Below are 27,790 nucleotides of genomic sequence, written 5' to 3'. Positions count from 1 at the left end.
GGAGAGAAAGCGCCCAGGCACCGGAGAAAAGAGGCGGCCGCTGCCCCCGCCCCCGGAGCGAGTCCAGCGCCGCCGCCTCCACCACCTCCTCCTTCAGCGTCTCTGCCCACCCCCCCGCCACCTACCTCCCCCAGCAGCCGGGACAACGGAGCAGGGCGATGTCTTCCTCCGGCGGCCACCAGCACAGCCAGAGCCGGGCCATCCCCACCAGGACGGTGCCCATCAGCGACACCACGCAGCTACCTCATGACTATTGCACCACGCCCGGGGGGACCCTGTTTTCTACCACTCCTGGAGGTAAAGAGCACCCCCGGTTACCCCTGCTGGCCAGGCCCAGGCCTCCCTCCGTACACGCACCAGTCTCCGGGCTGCAGGCAACCACTCGGGGGTCCGCGCAACCGGCTGCGGGGAAATGTGCATGCAATTAACGGGAAGGAGAGAATAGAGATGCAGCAAAGTACATGCAATTAGCGTTACACAGCTGACAGTTTTAATGGGGGAGGGGGAGCGTGGAAAGCGCATGCAATTAAATGGGGGAGGGGGATTAGCAGAGAAGTACGTGCAAGTAATGCTACAGTGGGTGCAATGGAAGGGGAGACCGTGCGGGAAAGTGCAGATGGTGATGAGCGGACTAGGCGCGACCCCCACTTTCTCTGAAGCCCTCAGGTTTATTACTCCTTGTGCGGTGGGGACCTCGTCTGTAGGGTTACCTCTTTTCTGTCGTCTTCCCCGGGATCTCAAAGCAAAGGGGTATAGGCTAGTGCTACACAGGACCAGAGGCTTTGGTGGGGAGCAGAGAGAAATAGGTGCACCAGAGATCGCTGTACAAAGCGGGGAGGAGAGCCTCTAGCACTAAAAGGGCCCTCTCCCCCCCTCTCTATGTATTTGTAATGTTTGGTTTTTATATTCGGAAGGAAGGATGGAGGGGAGGGAAGGAGATTGTGCTGGATCTGGAGCCTAGTTGTACTGGGCCCCAAGCTCCTTCTCCCTTTTTGGTGTGGGGCTAGCAGTGAGATATTTGTAAACAAGGCCTAGGAGTCTAGGACAAGCCCGTGTCTGTTGCACAATAGGAGAGGAGAAGTAGGGGGGGAAATTCTCCAGCAGCTGCAGGAGGGAGAGAAACATGAACTCCACCGGGAACTCGGGACGCACCCCAGTGTGGAACCAGCCTCTGGCCCTTATCAAGGGGGCTTGGGATTCTTTTAGCTCTGACTAAAGAAATGCATCAGCCAGTGGAGGGCTCAGTTTAAGGAAGTGCTAACTTTGCACTGCAGACTAACATGGATGTAGACTGTGCAACAATCTCCGTTTAGGCCTGTTCTTGGACAACAAGGCCTGTATAAACCTATTGATATGCCTGCTGCTCTTGTTGATTTTATTAGTAACAGAGCTAAATAGGAGTCAAGGCATAGGAGCACCAGAGACCCTATTTGTATTTAAAAACTAAAGCTTAACCTTGTCATCTCCTCCAAGACATGGCTGACTCATGAAATCATTCCTCCCCACCACCCCAAATAAACACCAATTAACAGTAAATCCCATGATGTGTTATCTAGCCTAAACGTTGTGTGAATGGTAGAGTGCATACAGACAGGGTTCCTGAGCTAAATATTGACTCTGTTCTCCTGAGGGGGACCTCTTGGGGAAGCACTCACAGATATTTCAGTTGGCAAAGCTGTTTTGTTATTAAATAGCTAAACAGTCATTTCACAATAGTTTTCAGAGTCGCTTTAAAAATAGTGCCCTGGTTCCTGGCTTAGATCAGTGGTAAAATATGTGGAAAGAAATTATTAGTGGAACTCTATTGTAATTTTCGTTATGGTCAAACAGGACTATAAAACAAAAATATTCAGGGATGAGAACCTGCTGTTTTTTTGCAGTATAGTTTTCCCAAAGCCCAAACCTCTTATTTCCACTTCATTTTAGGCTCAAGATTGCTTCTATTCCTCTTAAACTGGATGTTGTTTGCCCTTTCGTTGTTACAAATTATGCAGATTATGCGAACATGTGAATTCCACATCATTGCTCTATCCTATTTTTTTTGTGTCCCTAACTTTTCTCTGCTGGGCATGGGCAGGTTTTGTATATATGTATGTTGATATCTGCTAGAGAAGCAGGCTTATCCTCCGCTGTCTCTTGACTTCTTCACTTGCTCGCTTTGCAGAAAGCTATAAAAATGTAAACACTAGTGTGACTTTTCTGTGGCTTCCAGAAAGTAGCAAATACAGTTCTAGTGATGTGTGTATTTTACAGGCCATGTGTAATATTGCTGCATCCTCCTGTGTAATGGACTTCCATCATTGCACTTTTTCTTCCTCCATATTAGGTATTTTAAAACTTTTTTTGTCTATTAAGGTATTAAGTGGGGTCTTGATTTTGTTATGGTATTTTGTGTTGGCAGGAGGTGGATTGCCATTGAAGGTCATCTGTAAATGAAAGAAAATAACTAGATTTATTAGAAGTATGTGCAGAATGTGATTTAAAAAAAAGCTGGATAAAAGGGACAAAATATTAATAAATGCATGTTACCTAAATACTTGTTCTGAATCTACTGTGGGTTGTGAAATCCCTACTTGGTGTGACATTGTAGAATGTATCATGCTGATGGTGTCAGATCTTTAAAATATTCACAGATGATGATTTTAAAAATTTTACAAAGTGATACAATTTTTGAGAAGGTAAACGACTGGAGTACCTGACCTCACAGGCTTATATTAGGCTACAGTGGGGTTCTGTGTGTTAAGAGTAGGGTTGCAGGACTTTCTGTTCCTATTTTTCCTTAATTAGCCTACATTTTAGAAATAATTCTGGGGCGAGAATACCCCATGAGAGCTTCACATCTGTACTGCTGCTGCCCAGAAGCACCAGAATGAAACTGACTAGAATCTGTTTGCTGTTCCTGCTGCAGAATTATAAACAGGAGTAAGAGAGGTACAAAGGGTGTTGGATGCTGTAGAATTTGAGGTGCAGAGGAGAGCTGAGCGAGTTTGCATTGTCTTCCCTGCACACATCCCTTCCCTACCAGCACTGCACTTTCCCAGCAGGAGCAGAGGAGTGCAGTTGACTGGAATTGTTAATTTCACTTTGCTGTCATTGCTTGTGCCTTGATGGGGTTATAGAGGGATCTAAGTTCCATCTTCTCAGCCTGGCATATTCAGGGAAGAAGTAACATTTAGAATGTCTTCATTGGGCGATCCCAGAATCCCACAACAAGGAAGACACATAGTTAAATAAATATGAGGAGAGATGCACAGAAGAAATGTGAAAGGGAATGATGAATATAAAGGGTGGGAGGAGAGAAATTTTTAATTAAATCAAAGTGGGAGTGAGGGGGAAACAAAGACAGACCTCAAAAATGAACTCCCCTACCTTTTTGAATTAAAAAAGGACTAGAAAACTCCTTCCACCTCATATGGTTTCTGCAACAAGCCACATGGAATGCTGCCCTTGGTTCAGTTGTAGGTGTGACAGTTTAGTGAGTGTTTCTGAATGAGTTGTTGATCCATACTGGGAACCTAAAAGAAGAAATAATGTTAAGTGTGAGTTAATGTGCTGAATATTCTTTTATAGTAATAGTTAATATTTAGGATTTCATTAAAAGTGTACAGGGTCAAATCCATGGACAGTGGACAGTACTGATGCTAAGTTATTTTTCATACAGTTCAGATTTTCTTTCCCTCCATTCAGAGTGTTCTTGATGGGTTTATTTTAAAGCAGTATTTGAATATAAAGGTTTTGAATAAATCATTGGTAGCTACATCTTGGTGCTTTTAAATGTATCACTCATGGAAATGAAGGACATATGGCACTAGCTTGAGCCCATTGCACTACAAGCAGACAGTCTGCAAACTTCTTCGTCCCACACACTGCCAGTTAATCCAGATCTGCTTTGTCTCTGATATCCCTCTTCTAGGTCTTACAGTTGGCAGCGTCTACTCAAGTACCAAATTGTGATGTCAAAAATATCATTGGTGCCATCGTTCTGCACTTAAAACACCTTTCATCCAAGGATCTCAAAGTACATTACAAAGATGGGAAATAGGACTGTATTATTTATCTCTATTTTACAGATTGGGCCTCAGTTTTCTTATGAGGCTAAGTGACTTGCCCAGGTTTATAAGAGATAAGTGGCAGAGTCAGGTATAGAACCAACAACGTCCAGTTCCCTGCTCCTGAGAATTGTTGCCTTCTAGAAAGATGCTCCCAAAATAAAGGGTCTATGTCTATCTGAATTTTTATTGATTGTTGTTGTAAGTAATGCCTAAAATCACTATAACCGAGATTAGCAGTTGAAGGAAATCTATATTTTTAATTTATTTACTTTGCACATTCTGACAGCACTTTCTGTCCAGTCTATTTAACTGTTTCCCTGTTGCTCTGTCCTCACTGTTGTGCAAGACCCATAGTTTTTTTTTATATTAAAAGAAAAATGTGATTGTAAAACTCCTAGTATTGGTAGCTGTTAAATTTGTATTTTTTAAACTAACTTCATATTAATGGTGTCCTTTTCATAAGTGACACAGGTAAGAGTTTATCCCAGCTATCAGAAAAGTAAGAACTACTGCAGAGCCCTCGGGAACAGAGTATTGAAGACTAGCATTTGTGAGTGTGGCTGAGGACAACTGTAGGGGACAGGGAGTGTACAAAAACAGAATCCTAGTTCAGTGCTTAGGGAGCAGCAAGAGCCGGTAGAAGCTAAAGACAGGGAACACGGAATTCTGAATGACGATGCGGAGGCTATAGCTAGGATAGATCGTCCCATTTGTACAGAGTCCATTCTGTTTTCAGAAAACAGTTGCCTGTCCTTTTGAGTTCATGGTAGTGCTTTAATTTGAAAGCCACCAACTATACCTTATCACCTGTCATGGACATTGGCTGTTTTCCCACGTTGACAGAAATTGTTATAAGAAAGAGGGGGTCCTGCCTTTAATAACTTCCTTCTGTAGACAGTTTCTGGGAATGTTTTGAATTGATCCAGTGTTTAACTCTTGCCTTCAGAGGTGCCTTTACATGTGCAGTCCTGGTGAAGGGTCCCCTTAAAAATTACCAGTTCAGAAAACAGGACTGGAGGTCCCTGCGAACTACCCTGTTTCTGGGAGGGTGCCCTTGACTATCTTTTCATCATTCTGTAGGTGGCAATTACTATTTCATGTTTCTCAGGAGGCTCCTTTGCTGCAAAGTGTGCTTTTTATTTCAGCTTATCACTGGAGTAATCTCTCAACACCCACGGTTTGAGAACTACTAAGGCACTGGGTGGTTGGTTTTTTTCTTTTTCTTTCCCCTCTTGAACGGAGGTAGGAAAATATTTTGTGGACTCCCGATGCCCCCTGAATCTAAGTAGCAAAATTTCTGAAGAATATTTCAGCTGGTACCCTATTAGTAGTACATGAAATATTAAATAATATCTCCCAGAAGCCCTAATCAGGATCAGGACCCATTGCTCCTTCTTGTTGCTGTGCAAGGGGCGTGGGGGAGGAATAAAATAAGACTTCAGGTGTTCCTCTGCAATTCAAACACAAAGAGCTTTGGACAGGATACAAAATATCTTGTTGCAAAACAGCTGCCCCTGGGTAAGATGTCTGATGCTCCCCTGAGGTGTGGAATGACTGAGAGGCGCATTGCCTAGAAAAATTCTGAGTGTAACTCTCAAACATACAACTCTGATTAGCTTTAAACTAGCAATGCGAAGGTTGTGTTTGATCCATTTAAACATTTACTTTTCTAAGGAACAGACTTGATTCACTCAGAGCTGCAAGTTGTTGCTCTGACTCACAGCTTCGTGCATGTAATTTTAAATGCCTTTTCTTAGTTTACTTTTGTGTCTGTTTAGTGGTCAGAAAAGGGATTACAAAATGGTTCTGTTGTGTTCATGCTCCTCATGTGTCTTTTGAGTCATGCTCCGTGTACTGTCAAAACCAAGTTTATTCCTGTCAACTCTGGAATAAAGCTGTGGCACTGCAGAAGAGAAGTGCCTTATTTTCTTCCTTCCCTCCACCAACAGGCTGTCTAGTTCTTCTCCAGAACCTGTGTAGTGAGGGACCACAGCTTGGGTTTTTTGTACACCAGGATGATCTTGCACCACTGGCAGCTGGAAAAATCTTGTTTTGACTTGAAACTGAAAAGATCTGATCATAGAAGCAACTGATAAAGACTTTAAAAGTGGGACATGACGACGACTTTTCTGACTGTAGCTTCACTTCAGATTAAAAATAGTGTTCTCTGTCTTTCTGCAGTTCTAATCTTGGAGTGAAACGTTGCATTTTACATCTTCAATCCTGACAATAAGAAAAGGAGTACTTGTGGCACCTTAGAGACTAACCAATTTATTTGAGCATAAGCTTTCGTGAGCTACAGCTCGCTTCATCGGATGCATACTGTGGAAAATGTAGAAGATCTTTTTATATACACACAAAGCATGAAAAAATACCTCCTCCCACCCCACTCTCAACAGTTTCTCGCTGGAGTCTGGATTTGAAGTTTTTTTGTTGTAATATAGCAACTTTCATGTCTGTAATCGCGTGACTAGAGAGATTGAAGTGTTCTCCGTCTGGTTTATGAATGTTATAATTCTTAAGATGTGGTGGAATCTCCTTCCTTTGAGGTTTTTAAGGTCAGGCTTGACAAAGCCCTGGCTGGGATGATTTAGTTTGGGATTGGTCCTGCTTTGAGCAGGGGGTTGGACTAGATGACCTCCAGAGGTCCCTTCCAACCCTGATATTCTATGATTCTATGAAATAGGCATCCACAGGATACAACCTGTGACTGTCTGAAACTCCTACCTCTAAGTGAGGCCCTGCTATTGGTTCTAGGATCTTTCTAGAGCAGGAAGCCTGCTCAGACAACAGGTTCTGAAGTGTGTGAGTAATATGTTTGATACTTGGGGTAGAAAGGCGAGAGAAATCTTGGAAAGGCATTGAGGAGGATTGGACTCTTCTTTGGGCCCAAGGAAATGCCAGTATATCCTGGTGTGGGATATTTAAACAGCTTTCCCCAGTGCTGATGCCTCTATGTACCTAGGTTCCAGTTAATTATTGAACTTTCGGGCAGTGTTGCTGTCTTTCCTTGAACCATCAGCTGCTCAGTAGGTGTTTGAACTATAATATGTTCATTTTTCATAGAAGAGCAATCAAAGATGTTTAGTCTGTTATATCTGTGACCATCACCTCTCTTCCTTTTAACTTCTCTCATCCCAGTCCATCACGGCTATTCCTACCTCCTTCCATTTCTCTGCTGTCCCCTCTCCTTGACAGATACTACTTTTCTTTAACTCCAGGGTCTCCATTTTTAAGGCCTCTCTCTTCTTCACACCAGGGTCTTTGTTCCCTTTCCTGGACGCTCCGTCCAACTCATCAGTTTCCAGCATTGGACCTCCCCCACTTCCTCTGTTCCTGTCCCCATGCTGCTGAGTGCCTCTGGAGAAAATCCAAAGATCAGTTTAACTTTCTTCACTACAGATAGATCCTCCTTGCCATCAGCTCTTTGCTTTAATATGCCAAACAGCTTTTCTTCTTTCCTGATGGACTCCTGTACCCTCATGACTGCTTCACCTTTGACTGTCTCTTCAAACCCACTCACCTATTGTACCTCCTTTTCAGCCCAAGTTTTTAACAATTGTTTTCAAAAAGAAAAAATTGACACCATCTGCCATGAATTCTTGTTCCATCCCCTCCACCCCTACTCTTAATCCTGGGATCCAGCGCTGAGCTCTTTGAGGCAAGGATTATTTTTTTGTTCTGTATTTGTACAGCACCTAGCATTATGGGATCCTGTCTATAACTTGGGCTGCTAGGTGCTATCACGTACAACGAACTGTAATGGTGTGGCCTTCACACTCTTCACTTCTAACCCCTTGACCTTAACCCCCTCAGTCATCTCTCCTCTCTTGCTCATTCAGTCTCTCATTCTCCTTTTCATCTACCTTTGTGTACAACACTCTTACAAAAACCAAGCCTAACTCCACACTGCCTGCTTTCCTGGCTTCCAAACTTGTTGTCATCCTTGACACACATCCCCATTTATCCTAATGTACAAGGATGCACTATTTCCAAAACCTATTGTTTTCTTTCTTTCCCTACAGCTCTGACCTTTACTATGCTTTGTTAATCTTCTGCATAGTTTCTAAGGCCAGAAGGCCATTCTGATCACCTGGTCTGATTTACTGTGTAGCACAGGCCATAGAACTTCCCCAAAATAACTCCTAGAGCAGATCTTTTAAAAGAACATCCAGTCTTGATTTTAAAAATTGTCAGTGATGGAGAATCAACCACAAACCTTGGTACATTGTTCCAGTGGTTAGTTACTCTCACAGTTAAAAATTTGTCGTCTTTTCCTTCATAATTTGTCTAGCTTCAGCTTCCAGCCTTTGGATAATGTTATACCTTCCTCTGATAGATTGAAGAGCCCATTATTAAATATTTGTTCCCCATGTAGATACTTAGACTGTCATCAAGTCATCCCTTAACCTTCTCTTCGTAAAACTAAATAGATTGAGCTTGAATCTATCACTATAAGGCACGTTTTTCTAATCCTTTAATTATTCTCATGATTCCTCTCTGAACTCTTTCCAATTTATCAGCATCCTTCTTGAATTATGGGCACCAGAAGTGGAAACAGTATTCCAGCAGTGGTCGCACCAGTACCAAATACAGGGGTAAAACAACCTTTTCTGCTCCTACTTGAGATTCCTGTGTTTAAGCATCCCAGGACTGCATTAGCTCTTTTGACCACAGCATCACGCTGGGAGCTCTTGTTAAGTTGATTATCCACCTCGACCCCCAAATCTTTTTCAGTCACTGCTTCCCAGGATAGTCCCCCCCCAATCCTGTAAGTATGGCCTTCTCCTTTTTTCCCAGATGTAGATACTTTCATTTAGCCATATTAAAATGCATATTGTTTGCTTGTGTCCAGTTCACGGAGTGAACTGGATCGTTCAATCAGTGACCTGTTCTCTTCATTATTTACCACCCCCGCCCCAATTTTTGTGTCACCTGCCAACTTTATCAGTGGTGACTTGATGTTTTCTTCCAGGTCATTGATAAAGATGTTATATAGCAGGGGTGGCCAACCTGAGCCTGAGAAGGAGCCGGAATATACCAACGTACATTGCCAAAGAGCCCCAGTAATACGTCAGCAGCCCCACATCAGCTCCACTCCCGTGCTGCCAGCTCCTCCCACCCACTGGCAGTCCCGCCGATGAGCACCTCCCGATCAGCTGTTTTGTGGTGTGCAGGAGGCTTGGGGGGGAGCAAGGCATGGCAGGCTCAGGGGCGGGAAGGTGGAGGGGGGGCAGGGCCTGTGGCAGAGCCAGGGGTTGAGCAGTGAGCACCCCCCGGCACATTGGAAGGCTGACGCCTGTAGCTCCAGCCCCAGAGTCGGTGCCTATACAAGGAGCCGCATATTAACTTCTGAAGAGCCGCATGCAGCTCCGGAGCCACAGGTTGGCCACCCCTGTTGTAGCGTAGAGCCAAGAACCAATGCTTGCAGGACCACTAAAAACAGACCCATTCAATGACAATTCCCCATTTACAGTTACATTTTGAGAACTATCAGTTAGCCAGTTTTTAATCCATTTAATGTGTGCCATGTTAATTTTATATCTTTCTAGGTTTTTTAATCAAAATGTCATGTGGTAACAAGTCAAATGCTTACAAAAGTCCAAGTATATGACATGAGTACTATGACCATTATCAACCAGACTTATAATCTCATCAAAAAAAGACATCAAGCTAGTTTGACAGGATCTCTTTTCCATAAACCCATGCCGAGGGTTATTAATTACATTACCTCCTTTAGTTCTTTATTAATCAGGTACCATATCTTGGCCGGGACCAATGTCATGTTGACAGGTCTATAATTACCTGGATCATTCCATTTACCCTTATTAAAAATTGGTACTACGTTAACTTTCTTCCAGTCTACTGGAACTTGTCCATTGCTCCAAGACTTCTTGAAAATCAACATTAACAGTTCAGCGAGCTCCTCAGCCAGCTCTTTCAAAACTCTTGGACGCAGGTTATCTGGACTTGCTGACTTAAAACTGTTTAGCTTCTGCTTAACATTATCCAGAGATACTCGTAGAATGGAATGAGTGTTATCACCGTATTATGAGAAATATTTCTTCAACACTTCTGCCTTTTCTGCATTATTATTGATAATTCTGTCATTTCCATCTAGAAATGGGCCAGTAACATTGTCAGTATTCTTTTTGTTCCTAATATATGTATTCAACTCATTATTGTCCTTAAATCTGTTGGCCATAGATTTCTCTTTGTGTCCCTTGGCTTCCCTTATCAGTTTTCTACAATTCCTAACTTCTGATTTATATTCATTACCATCAGCTTCCGCTTTCTTCCATTTGTTATTTTTTACAGCTACCTTTGCTTCCTCTCTAAACTAGGTTGTTTTTTAACCAGCACAGCCTTCTTCCTCCAGTTGTGGGATTGTAGCTTATTGGGCAGTAAGTAAGGTGGTGTTAAATGATTCCCAATTACATTCACATTTTTTTTGATTAAATTATGAGCCAAATCAGCTGAGAGGAGTAATTATTTTCAGCTTTGTGAAATTGGCCTTATTGAAGCACCGCGTGCATGTGTGTGTGTGTGTGTATGAGTGAGTGAGAGAGACTTGGAAACAGGTAATGCCATTTTTGACATAGAATGCTACTCCCCATCCCCTTTCACTCACTCGATCCTTTCTAAATGGGCTCAGTACAGGTAATCATACCAGTGGGAAGCAGTCCACATCACAAAACTGTCACTATGATTAACGCTCATCGATACAGAGGTCAGTAAGGGTGACAACTAGTATCTCATTGTACAGCTTGATACAACTGTCCTTTCCCCTCATCCCCTAGAAGTCCCACCAGGTTACACTGGAAGCACTTTGGAGAGGATACTTGCATTATCCTGTCCATGTCATCTGAGACTATGGATAAATAGAAGACTTCAGTGTCCAGAGCTGTCAGTTTCCTTTCACAAACACTGCATTAATAACAACAAAAAAGTTGTAAAAGTTAAGGATGGTCAATAAGTCTGGTTTGGACTTTGTTGCGTCTATAATGTTAAACTGAAGCGAGTCTACTTACGTTTATTTGGTGTTTATAAGGTGGGGAAATATGGAATGTTGATATTTGTTGTACAGTTTGAGAGAACACTGAACAGTTTGAAATAAAGTTGCCCAGCAGTTCCTCGCCTTTATTACTTCCTTAGGTAACAGAACAAGACTGAAATGTGGAGTGGGGGGAGAGAGAGCTGTTATTAAATAGGACTGGTTTCAAGTTAAGACTTTTTTGTATTCTCTCATTTTGAGGGCACCATGAGTTGGCTCAAGGGTGGATTCTCCAGTGCTGGACATAGTTCTGACTTGAGAGCACCTGAATGTAGGGTGTTGGGGCTTTCTTTCCTATATGGTCTGGTGACATGCATTTAATCGGTGCCTCTTTAGGATTGCAGGAGTGGGGGAAAACTGGCCTTTGAACGGAGTTAAAAGGCAGTGCCATTCTGTAAATAGAGCAACAGGAAGTGATTGGAGTTGACATATCCTCTCCCAAGCCCAAATGCTTCTTTTCATTTCTTTTCATTGTACCAGCCTGGGGAATGGGACTCCAAGTGGCTCTTTCGTCTAAACTAGGGGTGGGCAAACTACAGCTCAGGGGCTGCATCCAGCCCTCCAGATGTTTTAATCCGGCCCTCGAGCTCCCGCTGGGAAGCAGGGTCCGGGGCTTGGCCCATTCCAGCCAGGGAGTGAAGTCGGGCTTGCCCCACTCCGCGTGGCTCCCAGAGGCAGCGGCATGTCTCCTTCCAGCTTTTACACATGCGGGCAGCCAGGAGGCTCTGTGCACGCTGCCCCCGCAGCTCCCATTGGCCGGGAACCGCGGCCAATGGGAGCTGCAGGGGTGGTGTCTGCAGACAGGGCGGCGCACAGAGCTGCCTGGCGATGCCTCTACAAAGGAGCCAGAGGGGGGGACATGCCGCTCCTTCCAGCAGCTGCTTGACGTAAGCACCACCCAGACCCTGCACCCCTGATCCCCCTCAGTCCCAGCTCGGAGCACCCTCCTGCACCCTGAACTCGTCATTTCTGGCCCCACCCCAGAGCCTGCACCCCCAGCCAGAGCCCTTAGCCCCTCCCACACCCCAACCCCCAATTTTGTGAGCATTCATGGCCCACCATACAATTTCCGTAGCCAGATCTGGTCCTCAGGCCAAAAAGTTTGCCCACCTAAAGCCTGCTCACATTGACACGTCATTATCAACTCACATTCTGTATATATTCTTACATGCTGATTTTTCTCCTTTTGTCTGACTGTGTGCTAGGTACCCGAATCATCTACGACCGTAAGTTTCTGTTGGATCGCCGCAATTCCCCCATGGCTCAGACCCCACCATGCCATCTCCCAAATATTCCAGGAGTTACCAGTCCTGGTACCATGGTTGAGGATTCCAAAGTGGAAATAAACAATCTGAACAATCATGACAGGAAGACTGCAATGGGTAAGAGAGGCTGGGTGATGGTAGTGGTTGATGCTCTGGTTAACTTCTTTATAGCTCCCTTATTTTTGACTTTAGCAGATCTTGTGCTCAGATATCAGTGATGGGCTCATTATATAGAAATACCTGCAGCCTGAAATTTAGTATGTACAGTAGGTTTCCTTCTTCAGAGTGATTTTCCCCCCCCCCCCCCCCCATAGTAGTTCAGTAATTGTTGCGTAAGTCTCAGGGAAAGCAAAAAAGACTCGTCTGGTTTCAGAAATATTTAACATACATATGGCTTCATTTTCCTCCTCCCCTTCCCCCCCATGAAGCTTTGCACCCTGAATCTGTCATATGAAATAATACGTTTAGAGGGGTTTTGTATATCTGTTAGGGATGTAAAATGTTAACGGGTTAACCAGTAGGCATTAGGCTTCACCAGTTAATGGACCTTAACTGTTAATCCACACACTGCCGGCTGGACCCCGGCTGTGCTGGCCAGATCCTGGCCGTGCAGCACCACACACTGCGCCCGGTCCCACCCCGCCAGCCAGCTGACGACCCAGTGCCTATCTCACTGCCCAGAGCAACCCCAGCCCTTCTCCCTTTAATTGGTTAACCTTTTAAATGATATTTACATTCCTAATATCTGTAAGAACTTTATACTGCCATCCATTGCTCCTAAGCATCTTCCATAGAAAATTGTTAGCCATAGTGAAGTCCCTAGTGGACTTCATGAAGTTTTTGGTATTCCTCCCTCTTTTGGGAAAAATTTGGGGGGGGGGGGGCGTGTTTTTTGTTTGTTGGGTCAGGATTGATTGATTTTTTTGAAGCAGGGAGCATTTGGGTAGATGAGAGTGCCAATGTACAGGCCATTCTTGCCATGGTAGAAAAGCTTTTTTAAAAAATGCAGAAAGCACATTTGAAGATCAAAAACTCCTATGTGTACAGGGATGTGATTAAACAGGTAACTGTTTCCTGCTGTATCATATCTCCCCATAGACAATGGGCCACTGGGTGGCTTTCAAACTATCTTTTTTTTTTAAATCAGATGTGGGTAGCAAGAGTCAATGCTTGTAACTTCAAGGGGACAAAGTGTCTTTTGCAGTAATATAGCTCTTTACATGGTCATAGGACTGTACATGCATTAATTAATATTTAGCAATAACTAGGACATTTGTATTGAAGTCAAGGCTGTTACTGATCTTCATAGGGCCTTTTACAAATAAAGAACATAAAATAAATTGACAAATATTTGACATTTTGGTGATTTTTTTTTTTTTTTAAAGGCTGCCAACTTAAACTAATGATTACTGAGACAGGGCTGTCCACTCTGTCCTTAATGCACACTGCAAGTGATTGCAGCATCTCCCAAGAAGAGCATGTTCTTCCATAATGGATTATCTGATTTGCCCTATCTGCTGTGCAAGGTTAATTATGGGAATGAAATCTTCCATTATATTATTTACCAGAAGTTATATTAGGAAATAGGGTTGGGAGGTATGTAGGGATTGTCTTTCCTCTTGAGGGCTTTCTGAGATCTCCCTCTAATGCTGCTCTCCTTTTTCTGTTGCCAGGGGATGATGCTCAGTTTGAGATGGACATCTGATTACCCCAGAGCATAACCATGGAGAGGCAGCAATTCCTGATACCTGTGCATACTCGATTCTGCTAATAGGATCAGTAACTGAAAGGTGGAAGAGGCAGCGGTAGCAGCAGTCTCCATCAGACTCCCCACCTCATCTTCCAAGTGCCAAAGGATAAGAAGACTAGCTCCCCAACCCTGCTCTCCCCTCCCCCTTTTTTTTAACTCCCATCTCCCTGCTCTGTGACTGAATGGATGCCCTTGTCAAATTATACAGAGCTGAGGAACACTCCAAGTGGAACCTTGGCATCTCGCACTTTAGAGGCACCCTGTCAAACCATACACAAGTGAGAACGTACCTCCATCACCAATTGGATATTTATTGCAAACAGCAAAGGGGCCAGGGACTAGTGGATTTATGCTCAGTGGAGATGGCATTTTCCCTGTTCCCCTCCCTTCAGCCTGATCCCAGCTCACAAAGGGCTTATGTGTGCACAGCAAGTAACCAGTTGTAATATGGTGTCTCAAATACTTGCGATCACTCGCATTTTAGAAACTGCAAGGAATAGTGGGAGACAGGTAAGAGTCTCTGCTCAGTCTGAGTTCCTTTTCCTCAGTGGCCAGAGCACTCACTTGAGTAACTCTGGGGGAACCTGGGTACTAGTCCCACTTGTGACCTGTCTCCATGACTCTGTGTGCCCTGCAGTGTAACATGTTCTCTTCTGGAGAAGCATAACCTTAATTCATTTGCTCCTGTACCTCCTTGGTTTCTATCCCGCTGCCAAACTTCTTTTTGATACTGCTTCTTAATGTTGTGTGTATTTAGAGGAAGCTGTCAGTTCATTATACTGCTGATCCCTCCTCTTCCTTTCTTTCCATCCCAAAGGAATGCTACCCAGAATTTCTCACTTTTGGAAACTTAACCCTTTATTCCCTGAGTACTTTGAGTGAGTCCATCAATGCGAAATCAAAACTTTTTTTTTTTCCTAGGATATGGGGGATGGGTATCTTATATTATCCTCAGGACTTCCTCCATTTTTGCCCTTGTTAGTGTCTCCTGATTTCTTTGCTGGTTCACCCTGTAGACTGTTGTATTGAAGGTACTGCAGTAATGGTTAATTTCCAACATCCCCCATCTCTCTTGCATTAGGAGGAGTGTTTTTTCCCACTAACAGTTTTAATGAATACACTTATTAAATGTTTAAAGTTTCAATTTTAAGACCGCCCATCTGAAGGGAAAAAGCAAATGTCAACGTTTCTCATCTTACGCCATTCTTCCATTCATAGTTCACTGTGCTCCTGTCATTCACCGACTCCATTACTTTTCCTCCAAGTTGTTGGCAACTTTTATGTTCACTGCTGGGGTGTATATTGGCTGACTTGTAAAAGTGAACATTCGCCTGTGTGGGTCATTTTTGGTTCCACACTGTCCAGGGCTGCTTCTGTCCATATCTTGCCAAAGGGATTAGCTGGACTACTGTGGATTTTGACACGAATGTGGTGCTTCTGGCCAATTCCTGTCTGGCCTTGCCACTTGAAAGTTCTTGACGGGTTTGATTTAGTTTGCTGAGGGCATCGCTCAAACTGTAGCTGGACTTGTTTCCCATTGCCCCGCTAGCTGGGAGACTCTGTATCTGACATGTGAGTCAGAAATTTACACAGCTCAGTTATAAATTGGAAAAGACCCTGTTTTCTCTTTTGGTATGCAAAAGGGGCACTTTCCTGGTAAAATATTTCTTTGGGGAAGGAAGGTTTCCTGAAAAACTCTCATTTTTCCCTCTTCCCTTCAACATGTAAATAACACAGGAACAAAAACCCTTTGTAATGTTTGATCTCACACTAAAGAGTCTATTCCTGAATCTGGGAAATGCAGAGTTTCCTTAAAGCTTGGTGATGGCCAGAGAAGTGACTAAAACTACATCTCTATGTCCTGTATTTATTCTCTGGTATTATGCCACCTCTGTTTAGTATGAAGGATGCTATAGAAAGCTCAGTTTTACTTTGTGTCTCCCAGATCCAATTTGTTCAGTTCGGATATTTATAAAGCGCACTGCGAGTTCCTTCTCATGTAGGAAACAGTTTGACCTTTTTTTTTTTTTTTTTCTTTTTCCTTTCCCATTCTGCTTCATGCATCATCACTAACAATAGTTTCTGGAATTTAGCAGGCAGTTTTCTTGATGAGGCAGAACAGAATCCAGATTTGCTCTGTAGTGCTGATAATTCTAAAAACTTGGGTTTGTTAGTGAACTAAGCAGAGTTGATTTGGGAGAAACAGGAAGAAGAAATGGGCAGTGACAAGGTATTGTTAGTCACTTTTCTCATCATAGTGATACGTTTTGTTTTGTTCGTAACTTCTCAACTTTTCAAAGCACTACCCAGGGGTTCAGCTATTTAACTCTTTTATAACAAGAATTGTGCAGCTAAAATCCTGTTGCAAAACTGAAAATTTATCCTTAAGTGTACAGTGCAGCAAGAGCTTCCGTTATGCAACAATCCTCTTAGCTGTCAGCCGGAGAAATCATTCTGACTGCTGTCAACTTGAGATGTATTTTTTTTTAATTTTTTTTAAATACCCAAGGCAAGAAACAAGCATCCAGAGAGGAAAGATGGTCTGGTGGTTGAGGCATTGGAGTAGGATTAGGAAAATCTGGGATTTGTTTCTGGCACTGCCACGGTATTCCTGTGTGACCTTGGGCAAATGACTTAGTCTCTCTGTGCTTTAGTTTCCCCATCTATAAAATAGGGATAACAGCACTTTCCTATGTCACAAGGGTGTTGTGAGGATAAATTCATTAGTATTTGAGAGACTGTCAGATACAGTGCAAATAGGGGTTATAGGAAAGCATAAAAATGTATGTTTTTAAAAAAGCACAGGAGGATGTCATGAAAGTGGAGATCGTGTTAAAAGCACCAGCATTTTGTGCAGTGACAGGTCTCTACTGTCTTGTGCTTTATCTCTTCTCCCCCCACCCAGCTCCCCTGGACATGCCATGGTGCCATGAAAAATGGTGACTGAATAAAAATAGTGCACTCAACAAACTTTCTCACTTTGCTAGTCAGTTTGGATAGAATTCTCACCTATTTTGGTCAGTGCAGTGCCCTGTAACCTTAATGCCCTGTAAAAAGCAATTCCACACAGTCACACTCCCACACTCTCACTTTCAGTTTGAATTTAGATTTTGATTAAAATCTGCATTTCTGTGCCTCCTGCTGCTGATTGCTCTCTTTGGCCATCAGTTGCATCTGTGACTCCAGCAGTGTGGGGTGGAACCTAACGTACCTTCCACCTTGGTGGTGTCCTAGTTGAACAATCAGAATCTGAATTCAGTTGTTTGCCATTTAAAATGGCACCATCAGGTTAAAAACAATTTATTTTAAACATGTCATATATTGTTTGTTAATAAAACCAGTACAAAATATAATTAATGTATTTTTATCCATTAATAATTCTTGTTTACTATTTCCACTACACTTAGCTTTGGAACATAAGAACGGCCATTCTACGCCAGACCAAAGGTCCATCTAGTTCAAATATCCTGTCTTCCAACAGTGGCCAGTGCCAGGTGCCCCAGAGGGAATGAACAGAACAGATAATCATCAAGTGATCCATCCCCTGTTGCTCATTCCCAGTTTCTGGCAAACAAAAGCTAGGGACACCATTGCTGCCCATCCTGGCTAATAGCCATTTATAGACCTATCCTCCATGAACTTACCTAGTTCTTTTTTGAACCCTGTTATAGTCTTGGCCTTCAAAATATCCTCTGGCAAGAAGTTCCACAGGCTGACTGTCCATTGTATGAAGAAATACTTCTGTTTGTTTTAAACCTGCTGCCTGTTAATTTCATTTGGTGACCCCTAGTTCTTGTGTTATGAGAAGGATTAAATAACACTTCCGTATTTACTTTCTCCAGTGAAAGTGGATAATGAAAATATTCAGTTATTTTATGGTTCTTAAGCACCACAACTGCAGGATAACACTTAAATCCAATCTAAATGCTCTGTTTGTTAAAACTGAAGGAAAGGTGATGATGAAAATGTTCAATTTTGTAAATTCTTTATTTTATTAAACCTAAATTTTGCACTTACATTCTTGTGTCCCAGAAATTACAGGTCAGATCTTTCCCTGCATTAGGGCAGCTTTGTATCACTCCATCAGTGCCCCTTTTAACCAGTTTTAGGCTGCTTCAGGATTCTCCATGCATAGTGAGGTCCTTCGGTAGTGCAGAGCCATCATAGCAGTTCCTACACTCGCCCCCCCCTTTGCGTTCAGCACAGGGGATGAAGTTAAGGTAACCCTCGGCTCCTGTATTGGCCCCTTGATAGCTAAAACAAGTTAGAGTAGCCCTTAGACTGCTCTAATTTGTGCTTTGGGACTAGCTCAGAGATTGGGGAACAGCTCCCTCTTACCTAATATGATCAGCTTTAATCCTTACTTTTAACCATTAAAACACAGGGCCTGGATGATGCACTGGGTTAGTGCAGGAACCTATTCACCTTCAGGGACCTGGGTTCGGATTCTGTCTCTGACCATAAGTAAAAATGAATCTAGCAGGTTCATCCTAATTCCTACTACTCCACTTCATAAAACTGCAACCCAGTAGCTTGGTTTATGCTAAGGGAATTCCAACCACTTGTCAGTTTGGCTGGAGCTGTCATGTAGATTAGACTCCAGGTGCCCTGAACCACTTTTACTGAATTCATTTCACAACCTGCAGAACACTTTTTTTTTTTTTTTTTAAACCAGTTCAGTGAACAAACAGTTCAAACTGTCTGGGGCCTGGTCTACCTTACGGCTCCAACTGGCTTCAAAATCGGTTAGCTGAACTAGTTTTAAAACCAGTTAAGCTTTTTGGGAAAACTTGCCCAGCATAGATCAGACCAGTCTGGGATGATGGGCGGCTGCTGCTCAGGAGAGAGACAGGATGAAACTACTGAGGGGGGGATATCGGCAGAGCTGCTTGAAGGCAAACTAACAGTCTCGCTCTGTGCCTGGCTCTAGCTAGGGCTCTTTGTTTCCCTTCCATGAGTATCAAATTTTGACGTTTCTTTTTTTTTTTAAACCAAGATGGAGATGGATGTACTGTTACTGCATCCTTCCCTCCAGGACTGCTGTGGGCACACGTGGATGGTGATAGAAAATGCTATAAGATGTCTGCCTGCCTTGGTTTCATTAGCCTTAGCCTTTTCCATTGTGGCATTGTTCCTCAGCAGCACCAGGCCCAGAGCCAGCCCTACCCCTAAACACTCCTTGCCTTGAGAAAAATATCACATTTGAAAACCAAACAAAACAACCTTCTTGCCTCTCAAATGACCCACTGTCCTGGCTGGCGTGACCAATTTTCCCATTAGCTTTGCTTTGGTCCTTCTCCATGCTGATTTTCATTTTGAAGGGGTTTAAATACTGTGGTTTCTTTTTAAAATGAATTAAACTGAACAATAACACAGGGAACTCAAAGATGCAGTGTTGCCTGTTTAGACTTGATTAGGTTTAAATTCATTTCACCTTTACTCTGAGGAAGGCGTGCAGAGCTTTGAAAGAAGGATCACAGCTTATGTAAGATGACCCCTATTGATTGATTGTAGAATAATAGTGACTTACGCTATATAGAAAGAAACCTGCAGTGAACCTTCACATCTGACAATGACCGTCATCTCACCTTGATTTTCCATGTAACCATTGTCAATTTTTCCTGATTTTGAGTTTTATGCTTGTAGTGAAAGCCCAGGCTCTAATCCTGCACAGCACCGATCACTGTGCTGGTGTGAAACCCCACTGAAGTCAGTGGGGCTCTGCACAGGTGCTGGAGTCTGTGTTAACAGAACAGATTGCAGAAGAGGGCCCATCTACAGCATGGGATGGGGAAGGGTTTCTCCAGGGGGTTTTGTTTCCTAGAGGTAGGTTAAGGAGTGACATTAAATCCAAAACAATCTGTTAAATCTTCTTGCAAATAGCATCATGTAGCTATTTTTGATGCTGGTTCGTGTGCTGAATTGACTACACTGAAAGCAGCATTCCTCTCTGTGTCTGAGTAAAGGTCCACTTCTGAAAATACTTGCCAGCTGATTTACAGTGCCAAGAGCAACGGGACAATTACCAATAAGCCTTTGTCACAAGTGTCCAGGGTGTACAAAGCTTAAAAAAGTGGTGGTTTCCTTTTTAAGCTTTGGTATCGGCAACTGAGCACCTTTGTGACAGTCCTAATGCATGCTTCCATTTTGAATTAACTCTGCTTAATCATCTAATTGTTCAGTCTGTGTATACAGTAATTCTCCTCTGGACCTGTGTGCCAGTTCTCTGAAACTGACCTTGGGGAGAGGAGGGAAGGATAAAATAGCTTCCAGTTACACCCTGCCCAGTGGGTTTCTATTTTGCAATGAGCATTCTCCTTTCATCTCTAGATATTAGGAGTCAAATGTGGTTTAGTTTTCAAATGAAATGAGTTGTTGGTATCAACCCCATGCCTGGTGGCTGTTTTGGGCTTCTGCACTTTGTATGACTGGCAGTATGTGCTGGGCAGCAGCCAGAAGTGCTACTGGTCACACACTTATTCCTATTATAAATCAGGTGTATTAACAGATGTGTGGGAAGCTTGCTCAGCACTTTCCTGCACTCAGCCTTCTGTGTCTCTCTCATGTCTATTTGCTGTTAAACATATCCTCATTTCTACCATGAACAGAAAATGTGCCAGGTGGCATGGAGCGCAGCTCATCTTTCTTTCTCCTCTCCCTAGCAGTCTATCAGCTGAAAAAATCCCAACTTTTTGGTAGCTTGACCATTTGCATTCAGGTTCCATCATTTAGAGTCAGCAGCACTGGGCTTCTTTCCATGCTGTTGAAAAGACAAATGTAATTCTTGCATGTGGGTTCCTTGTGGTATAATACTTTAAGGTCACCAGTTTTGCCATCAGAGGGCACTGTGATCCTCCCTAGGGTGCTATCATCTTGCACTTGGAATTGACTCTGTCCTTAAGGAAAACACATTCCTCATAATTGTCTTTGTCTTGTTTAATTTTTCCCAGTCTCTATATTTGTATCTAGGAAACCTCTACATGACCCCAGAACACATGGGCTTTTTGTTGACATCCAGAATCCAGTCACTGAGACAAACAACAAAATCCAAACATCTGGTTGGGAAAGAGTTAACCACTGTTCTTAGCTAAAGAAAGGAGTACTGCATCTTTGCAGGGACACTGTCATTCTGTGTGTTTTTAATTTCATTTTTCACTTGTATTTCTGAACTATTTACCTTGTAAATTTTAACTGGTAACTTTCCCTTCCCCACCCCCAAAATTTGATGGTCTTGTTGATGTAAATCAGCCTGGGGGTGTCTTCTCTGGGTTCACCACCATTCTCCTCCCATTGCACCTTCCCTTTTAGAGCTAATATTGCTCTTCCACAATTCCTAGTGCCTGTTCTTTGTTAATAATACTGCCCCTGGCTACATTTGAAAAATACCACTTTATGACAAATCAGTATTTTCCCCATGATCTAAACTCAAATGTAGTTTTGTAGTGGCACTCATCTGGCATCAAAGATGCAGGGCTTGCCTCTTTTTTGATAACTGATTTTTATATGAATGTTTCACTCAGATTGTTGCAGCATCTAGTTTTCAGTGACCACCTTCTATCTATTCTTTCCCCTAGTTGTCCGTCTAGGGAAAACAGCCCCTTCCTCTGAACTCATGCTGGAGGTTTTTGTAATGCCTTTTGGTAGGGAGGGAGTGATGTAGTATATGTGGGGACTCTTTTAAAGCTCGATAGCACACCTCTCAAATCGCCCCTTCAAACTAAATTCACCCCTCATTTCACATGAGCATGGGATGTGTTTTCTTTTGTTCTTGTAAATTAATCTAAGAAATTCTGAATAATAAAATTGAGATTATAGAAAGAAATACTTATTACACAGCATTATTTTAAGATGCTTGTCCTTTGCCTCCGTCATTGTGACTTAATCCCACATAGAACATTTGGCAGGTTGAGAAGTATGCTCTGATAACTTATCTGGCAAAATTGGTTGGCTATTCATTAAGTGAGAAATCTCCACTGGGGGGCAGGAGCAGAGTGTGTGCAAATATAAATGTGTGGGTGGGTCGATGTTCATAATCCACACACACATATATAAAAATAAATATATTTTACTTAAAATCGCAGGAAGTGTTGTTGGATTCTTTGAAAGATGAAGCAGCACAAGGAAGACTAACTTTGCTAAGTATGAAGGGCAAACAGTGGATGTGTGAAGCCTCAGTTCTAGCAGAGTGATTCTTCCTACAAAACTGCTCTAAAAACCAAAATCCAAGGATTTAACTAACCTAAAACAGGAGCCAAGAGAAACATACAGCAGGAGTGAACTTTAACCATTTTGTTAATCACACCAGTAGTGAAAAAAGGGCAGTGAGCACCTTGGTCCCTACTGACTGGGAATAAAACAGTGATTTCCCCATCCTGCTTCCCATGTCCATATCTGCATCACTGCAAGATGGTGACCCAGTGCCTTTCTTCACCTCAGATAGGAAAACTGTTTGCATCATTGTGAAACAGCTTAGCTGAGTTGTGAAGGTGTCTTGAGAGCATAGAGGACAGTACCAATCTTATGACAATTCATGGGCGTCTGACATATTTATAAACTCACTGTTCTTAAAGTCTTTATAAATTTTAAAAAGTCCCATTGACACTTTCTTCTTTTCTCCCTTTCCTACCCCATCCCCTTTCAATTTTAAATGTGATTTTGGCTGAAAAGCAGAGACTGCCTGAAAAGTCATTGGGCAACTTCTGTACAATTCAGTTTTTACTGTTCTTGAAACAAACAGGTGTTTGGAAAAAAAGCTCTCACCAATGGTTGCTGTTATAAGATCAATAAAGATCTTGATTATATTAAACTATGTTGTTGGATTTTATTTTCTTTATGATGAGTTTCTGGTCAGTGACAGGAAGTCAGGGTCTTTAAAAAACTGACCCCTTGCTTGCAGTTACATATGGCTCTCTTTAAAGATTCTTCCAGTATTTTGTGCTTAAAACTTTAAAAGTCCAGATGAAAGGTGAGGGGCATTTTGGGGCCAGATTTTCCTATCAATTTTCCGCCCTTCCTCATGGATCTCATGTTTCTAGCTGAAGATTATTGGATGGGACTCCCTAAACAGTAGGATGCTGCTGCTGCTTTTGGGCAACACTTAACTTAGATGCTCACAACATAAGAAGCATTTTAACTTGCTATGGCTTTTCATCCCTGGCTCACTGACTTCTCGTTGCGTACCACAAAAGCAGTTGATGATAAATCAATCATTCATGTCACTTGCACACCATAGCAAATGGTGCAGAGCCAAGTGCTCAAAATAACTCTGGGCTTTAGCCTGTAGAAGGTTAGTTATAGCATTGGATGGATCTTATTTCCTGACTTGCAGCACTAGTCCTAAAAAGCGCACTTGTATAGTTATGTTGCAGTTTAGTGAGGCTTTCCTTGTATTCACAGTTCACACTTAATGCATCCTCTGGATGAAAAGACTCATTTGTTCCTTGGGTTTGGTATTGTACCCCCAAGTCTACTGGATATGTTCTAGTTCCCTCCCCTTAATATCACAGTAAATGGTTGGAAGGGAGAGTAGCAGCTTTCTGGCATCTCTGCCCACTAATGCTTTTTTTATTTGCACTGTTGTCAATGTAGCAGTGATCCACGCCACTGCATTCTGTAGTAAGTACAGTGACACAATGTAGGGTAGTACATTTATGATAGTTCCTCTTCAGGCCCAAACTCCTCACACTTACATGCATAATCCCCTGATGAACAGCCACCTCTGGGGTGAAGGAAATTTTGGCCAGTGACTTGGGACAAACCCATACTCTTAAAGAATTGCTTTGGACCTTTAACTTTCATTCCCACAGTCCACATAGAACTTGGGTGCTGAGGGACCTCCGGTGAAAAGATGACTCTCATACTGATCTGACATGACAAGTGATCAAGGTAAGTTTGATGGGACAGAGAAATACTGTGAGCTAGTAAAAGTATTTGAGGGGCATCATGAATAAGGCTACAATTTAGTTGCGGAAGTAATGAAATCCATGACTTCCAGTGACCTCCGTGACTTCAGCCTGCGCTGGTTGGCAGCTGGAGGGTCACCTCCTCTAGTTGGGTGCCTCTGGCAGCCCCTGGAGCTCCAAGAGGCTGTGGGTGGCTGTGGAGGAGTTTCCAGCTGCTGCGGAACCTCCAGCTCCCAGCTGCCGTGGGTGGTGGAGGAACCCCTGAGCCCCAGCCTGCAGCGGGGAACCCCCCCCAGCCCCTGGCGGGGGAATCCCCCCAGCGGCAGAGGTACCCCCCCAGCTGCTGCAGGCAGCTCGTATCCCCAGTGCAGCTGCTCCACTTCAGGCAGTGTGGGGATTCGCAGATCCCTATTTTGTCAGGTATATTTTTAGTAAGTCACGGACAAGTCACAGCTTCTGTGAATTTTTCTTTTTTGCCCATGACCTGCCCTTGAATTTTACTAAAAATATCCATGACACAATCTTAACCTTAATCATGAACTCAAGAATGGTTTAGAGGTCTACAGGTGTTGGTGGAGAAACTTGCCATCCCTCTAACTCAGAACAGCTTCTGAAAGAGGACTTCAGTTCTTAAAACTAGGGCTTAATGACCTTTGGTAAACAAACAAATCTGGCAACAATGTAAAATACAATTCACTTTCTGCCTGTTCACTCTTTGAATAATCTTTGCCTACATTTTACCCAAACAAAGAAAATGGCATGAATAGGCACATGTTTGATTTTATGTACAATACTTATGATTCCTTTATTGGTTTTCAAGGATGTCTCCTATTTATAAAACAGTGCCTACTAGTCCAAGTACCAGTTAAGCCTTGAAGCTGTTGTTTAACTCATATATGAACAATATATATACACCAGGAAGAACAAAACAGTTCTGTGTAGAATAAGGGTAGAAAATAAAGTGTATGACTGTTTTATAAGAGTTCTTGAACTTTACAATACCAGGACTGCCCTGGGATTTCCCTCCCATTTAGCTCTATGGAAAGTACAGAGTGATTGCAACCCTGTGATACCTGTTCATGACTTCTGGTTGAGAACCACCATTGTAAAGTATGGAGCTAGGGTTGCTAGTGGTTTGGGACTCTACCCAGACACATGACTTGGAATACTATTTTTATACTTTGGGATGAATAATAAATAATCACTTCTCTGGTCATTGTCAGCTGCAGAAGATGAAGGGAAGGGTCCTTTGTGCTGCTGCCCCTTTTCGTTCTTTGCAACGTGTTTGGGATAGGATCCGTTCCCCATCGTATGAGAGGAGGGGAATTGCTAACGTCGAATGAGCTGCTTTTCCCTGTGTAAAACAAACAATCTTCTGCATCCTTAACTTTCTGAGAGTAGCTAAGTGGTATGAAGCCCAGGTGGCTGCATGATTGGCACTGCATTTCCCATGTTTCTGAGCCTGACCCATAGCTCTGCCTCTGTGCTGCTCTGCCCACTCAGGATGCTGACCCCCAGGCTGACAAAGCAACGGAATCATGCTGTAGGAGAGGAGGGATTAGGTAGCAGAAATGCATGAGCAATGTGAGAGAGAAACAGTAGAGATGGAAAGGGAAGAAGAAAAATGATTTTTCAAAAAAAGAATACTTTGCACTAAAGAGAAAAATATATAAATACTCTCCTCTTATTTTCCCCTTTAAACAATTGTAGTGGTTGCCATAGAGATGGCGGTGCTGGGGCAGCTTTTATAGTGGGGGTGCTGAAAGCCACTGAACAAAATTGTAAAGCACTCAATTGCTATTACTTTGAAAGGGCTGCTGTCGTGCCCCCAGCTCCAGCACCCCAGGCACAGGGATGATAAGCATGAGATGGGCAGCGAGAGCACAAATGGGAGGAGTGGTGTCCTGAGATGATCTGACTTAAGACACGGTCCATGCTTTAGAAGAGTTTGAGAACTCCCTCATAGATCAAAAGTTATGTCACTCAGTGTGAGGTACTTACTACTGAGGTGCTAAAATTCACTGCTAGCCTGGACTCTGAGCTCAGAATAAGCAGGATTAAACATCATTGTTCTCACCTTTATTTGAAGACCAGAGATAGATTTACTGGATAGATTTGCATTTATACTCCTGCACAAGAAACACACTCAAGTTGCCTGTGCAGCCGTATGACAAACATTTGTTTTACCAGTTCATTTCCAGTGTAATTCATCCTGAAATCAAGACAGCTAGTCACAGATGGCACAGCAATTTGCATTTCAGCTACCGGATTTCAATAGCTATGGTAATACACCAAGAGGTAAATATATATTTGTATATACTTTGATTTGAGTTGTTTTGGTAACTGAAAGAAGTACTAGGGTTTGGCACAGCTTGTCATCTTTTCCATGTACTAGTAGGGAATTTCCTTTTTCCCTTGTCAAAAATGCTGTGTAACTTTTCAGATGGCTGCAGTAGACTACCATGAACAAGACAGCCCTTGTGTCCTTAACTTTGCAAATATTCAAAGGGGGCTCCAGCCCCTATCTCTAGAACTAAAGCCTGGACAGAGCTCTGCAGTTTCCTCAGTGACAGCCACACTCTTCTACAATCATGTCCTCATGGTGGCCTGTTGTAACCCATCCCTCTTCATAAAAGAGCATGCTAAGTGGACTCATTCTCAGTGGACTGCAGCAGGAGGCAGGGACATGATCAGGGTGATAATATTTCAGCAAACCCTGGAGAGAAAAAAAGAACCAAATGTCACATGAAAGGTGGTGGTGTTTGGGGATTTTTTTTCCTTTTGGGGAGAAGAAAAAGAACAAAGTGCCCTGACTCCAGCTGCTTGGTATCAAGTAATAAGAAAAGGGGGGCCAGGTGGGGGGGGGGTGAGCAGTTATCCAAGGGGTAGGCAGCAGAATACCTGACTAATTTTTGGAGAACGTGAAATTCAGCCACTAAGGTGCCAAAGCAGCAGATGATAGTGTCATTTGACAGGCTCTCTGAGAGAAAGGAACAAAGCTGAAGAAGTGCTATTAAGTCCACCACTACCAGACCTCACAATCAAGTCAACGTTACCTATTGCCAATAGTATCAAGCTGGTAAGAGGTATAATAAAGTCCTCATGGACACCTTGCCCATATTCATGGTTAGAAGCAGTTCAAGCATCACTATCAGTACAGTCTCTTGCTGTGCTCCAGGACAGACAGCAGACTGAAAGAGATGAGAGAAATCTGTGGAATCAGAGTATAGCTATGAGTGGGACCTTTACCACGTTCTCACTATCATTCTCTAAAATGGGAGGCTTCAGGCAGAAGGATAATCTCCAAATTTGTTCATGTCCAAATATTAGTGCTTGAGTCAGGATATAACTACTATTTGTTTAAAAGCATTGCTGGCAGTTTGACCTGACTAAAGAAACAAACAATGCTGATCAATAATGGGTCCAGAACCTCTTCACTTGGATTTACAAGCCATAAAGAGGATGGGGGTAGGTAGGCTCTGAGATGTTTGATTGTAACTAGAATTGCAATTGGTTCATGCTAGAATTGCACTTCATGATATTTGTGATAACATTCTGCACTTACAAAGCAGCTTTCATTTAAAGATCTCAAAGAATTTTACAAATGTATTTTCATTTTACAGATGGGGAATCTGAGGCATAGAGCAATGAACTGACCTGTCAAGCATCACAAAGCAAGTCTGTCGCAGACAGGAAAAATAGAACCCAATTTTCCAGAGTCCCAGTCTTCTCTATCTACTAGTCAACACTGCCTCCCTGTTAAACTT

At 42.9% G+C, this 27,790-nt stretch overlaps 2 protein-coding genes and 1 long non-coding RNA gene across 4 annotated transcripts in view; 1 reads left to right on the top strand and 2 right to left on the bottom strand.

The window, feature by feature from the left end:
• The window catches only part of LRRC20 (leucine rich repeat containing 20), a 116,656-nt gene extending 116,224 nt beyond the window's left edge, over positions 1-432 (bottom strand). The window contains exon 1 of the mRNA XM_074958945.1: positions 126-432. The gene's annotated coding sequence lies outside the window, so the exon portion shown is untranslated. The remainder of the gene's footprint in view (positions 1-125) is intronic.
• Positions 98-27,736, top strand: EIF4EBP2 (eukaryotic translation initiation factor 4E binding protein 2). Of its 2 annotated transcripts, XR_012640310.1 has the most exons (4): positions 98-297; positions 12,312-12,488; positions 14,045-14,631; positions 27,647-27,736. XR_012640310.1 is itself a non-coding variant. In XM_074958947.1 (3 exons), exons 1-3 carry the CDS (start codon positions 159-161, stop codon positions 14,074-14,076), a joined length of 348 nt encoding a protein of 115 aa, XP_074815048.1. In that variant the 5' UTR covers positions 98-158; the 3' UTR covers positions 14,077-22,902. The 2 variants fall into 2 exon arrangements, 1 of the variants encoding a protein (XP_074815048.1); XM_074958947.1 differs by lacking the exon at positions 27,647-27,736 and having other exon boundaries at positions 14,045-22,902.
• LOC141990994 (uncharacterized) overlaps positions 1,004-27,790 on the bottom strand; it is a 35,462-nt gene continuing 8,675 nt past the window's right edge. The window contains exons 2-3 of the long non-coding RNA XR_012640312.1: positions 3,370-3,515; positions 1,004-2,426 (exon numbers count right to left, since the gene is read on the bottom strand). This is a non-coding gene — a long non-coding RNA (uncharacterized LOC141990994). The remainder of the gene's footprint in view (positions 2,427-3,369; positions 3,516-27,790) is intronic.

The sequence above is a fragment of the Natator depressus genome, chromosome 7 (genome assembly GCF_965152275.1).
Source record: "Natator depressus isolate rNatDep1 chromosome 7, rNatDep2.hap1, whole genome shotgun sequence".
Classification (NCBI taxonomy): domain Eukaryota; kingdom Metazoa; phylum Chordata; order Testudines; family Cheloniidae; genus Natator; species Natator depressus.
The sequence above is the reverse complement of the archived record's forward strand: the minus strand, read 5'-3'. Positions and strand labels throughout refer to the sequence as shown.

Coding starts and splice junctions, on each gene's coding strand:
- EIF4EBP2 (XM_074958947.1), top strand. CDS start 159: ATGTCTTCCTCCGGCGGCCACCAGCACAGCCAGAGCCGGGCCATCCCC. Junction 298..12,311: donor GTTTTCTACCACTCCTGGAG/GTAAAGAGCACC, acceptor ACTGTGTGCTAG/GTACCCGAATCATCTACGAC. Junction 12,489..14,044: donor TGACAGGAAGACTGCAATGG/GTAAGAGAGGCT, acceptor TTCTGTTGCCAG/GGGATGATGCTCAGTTTGAG.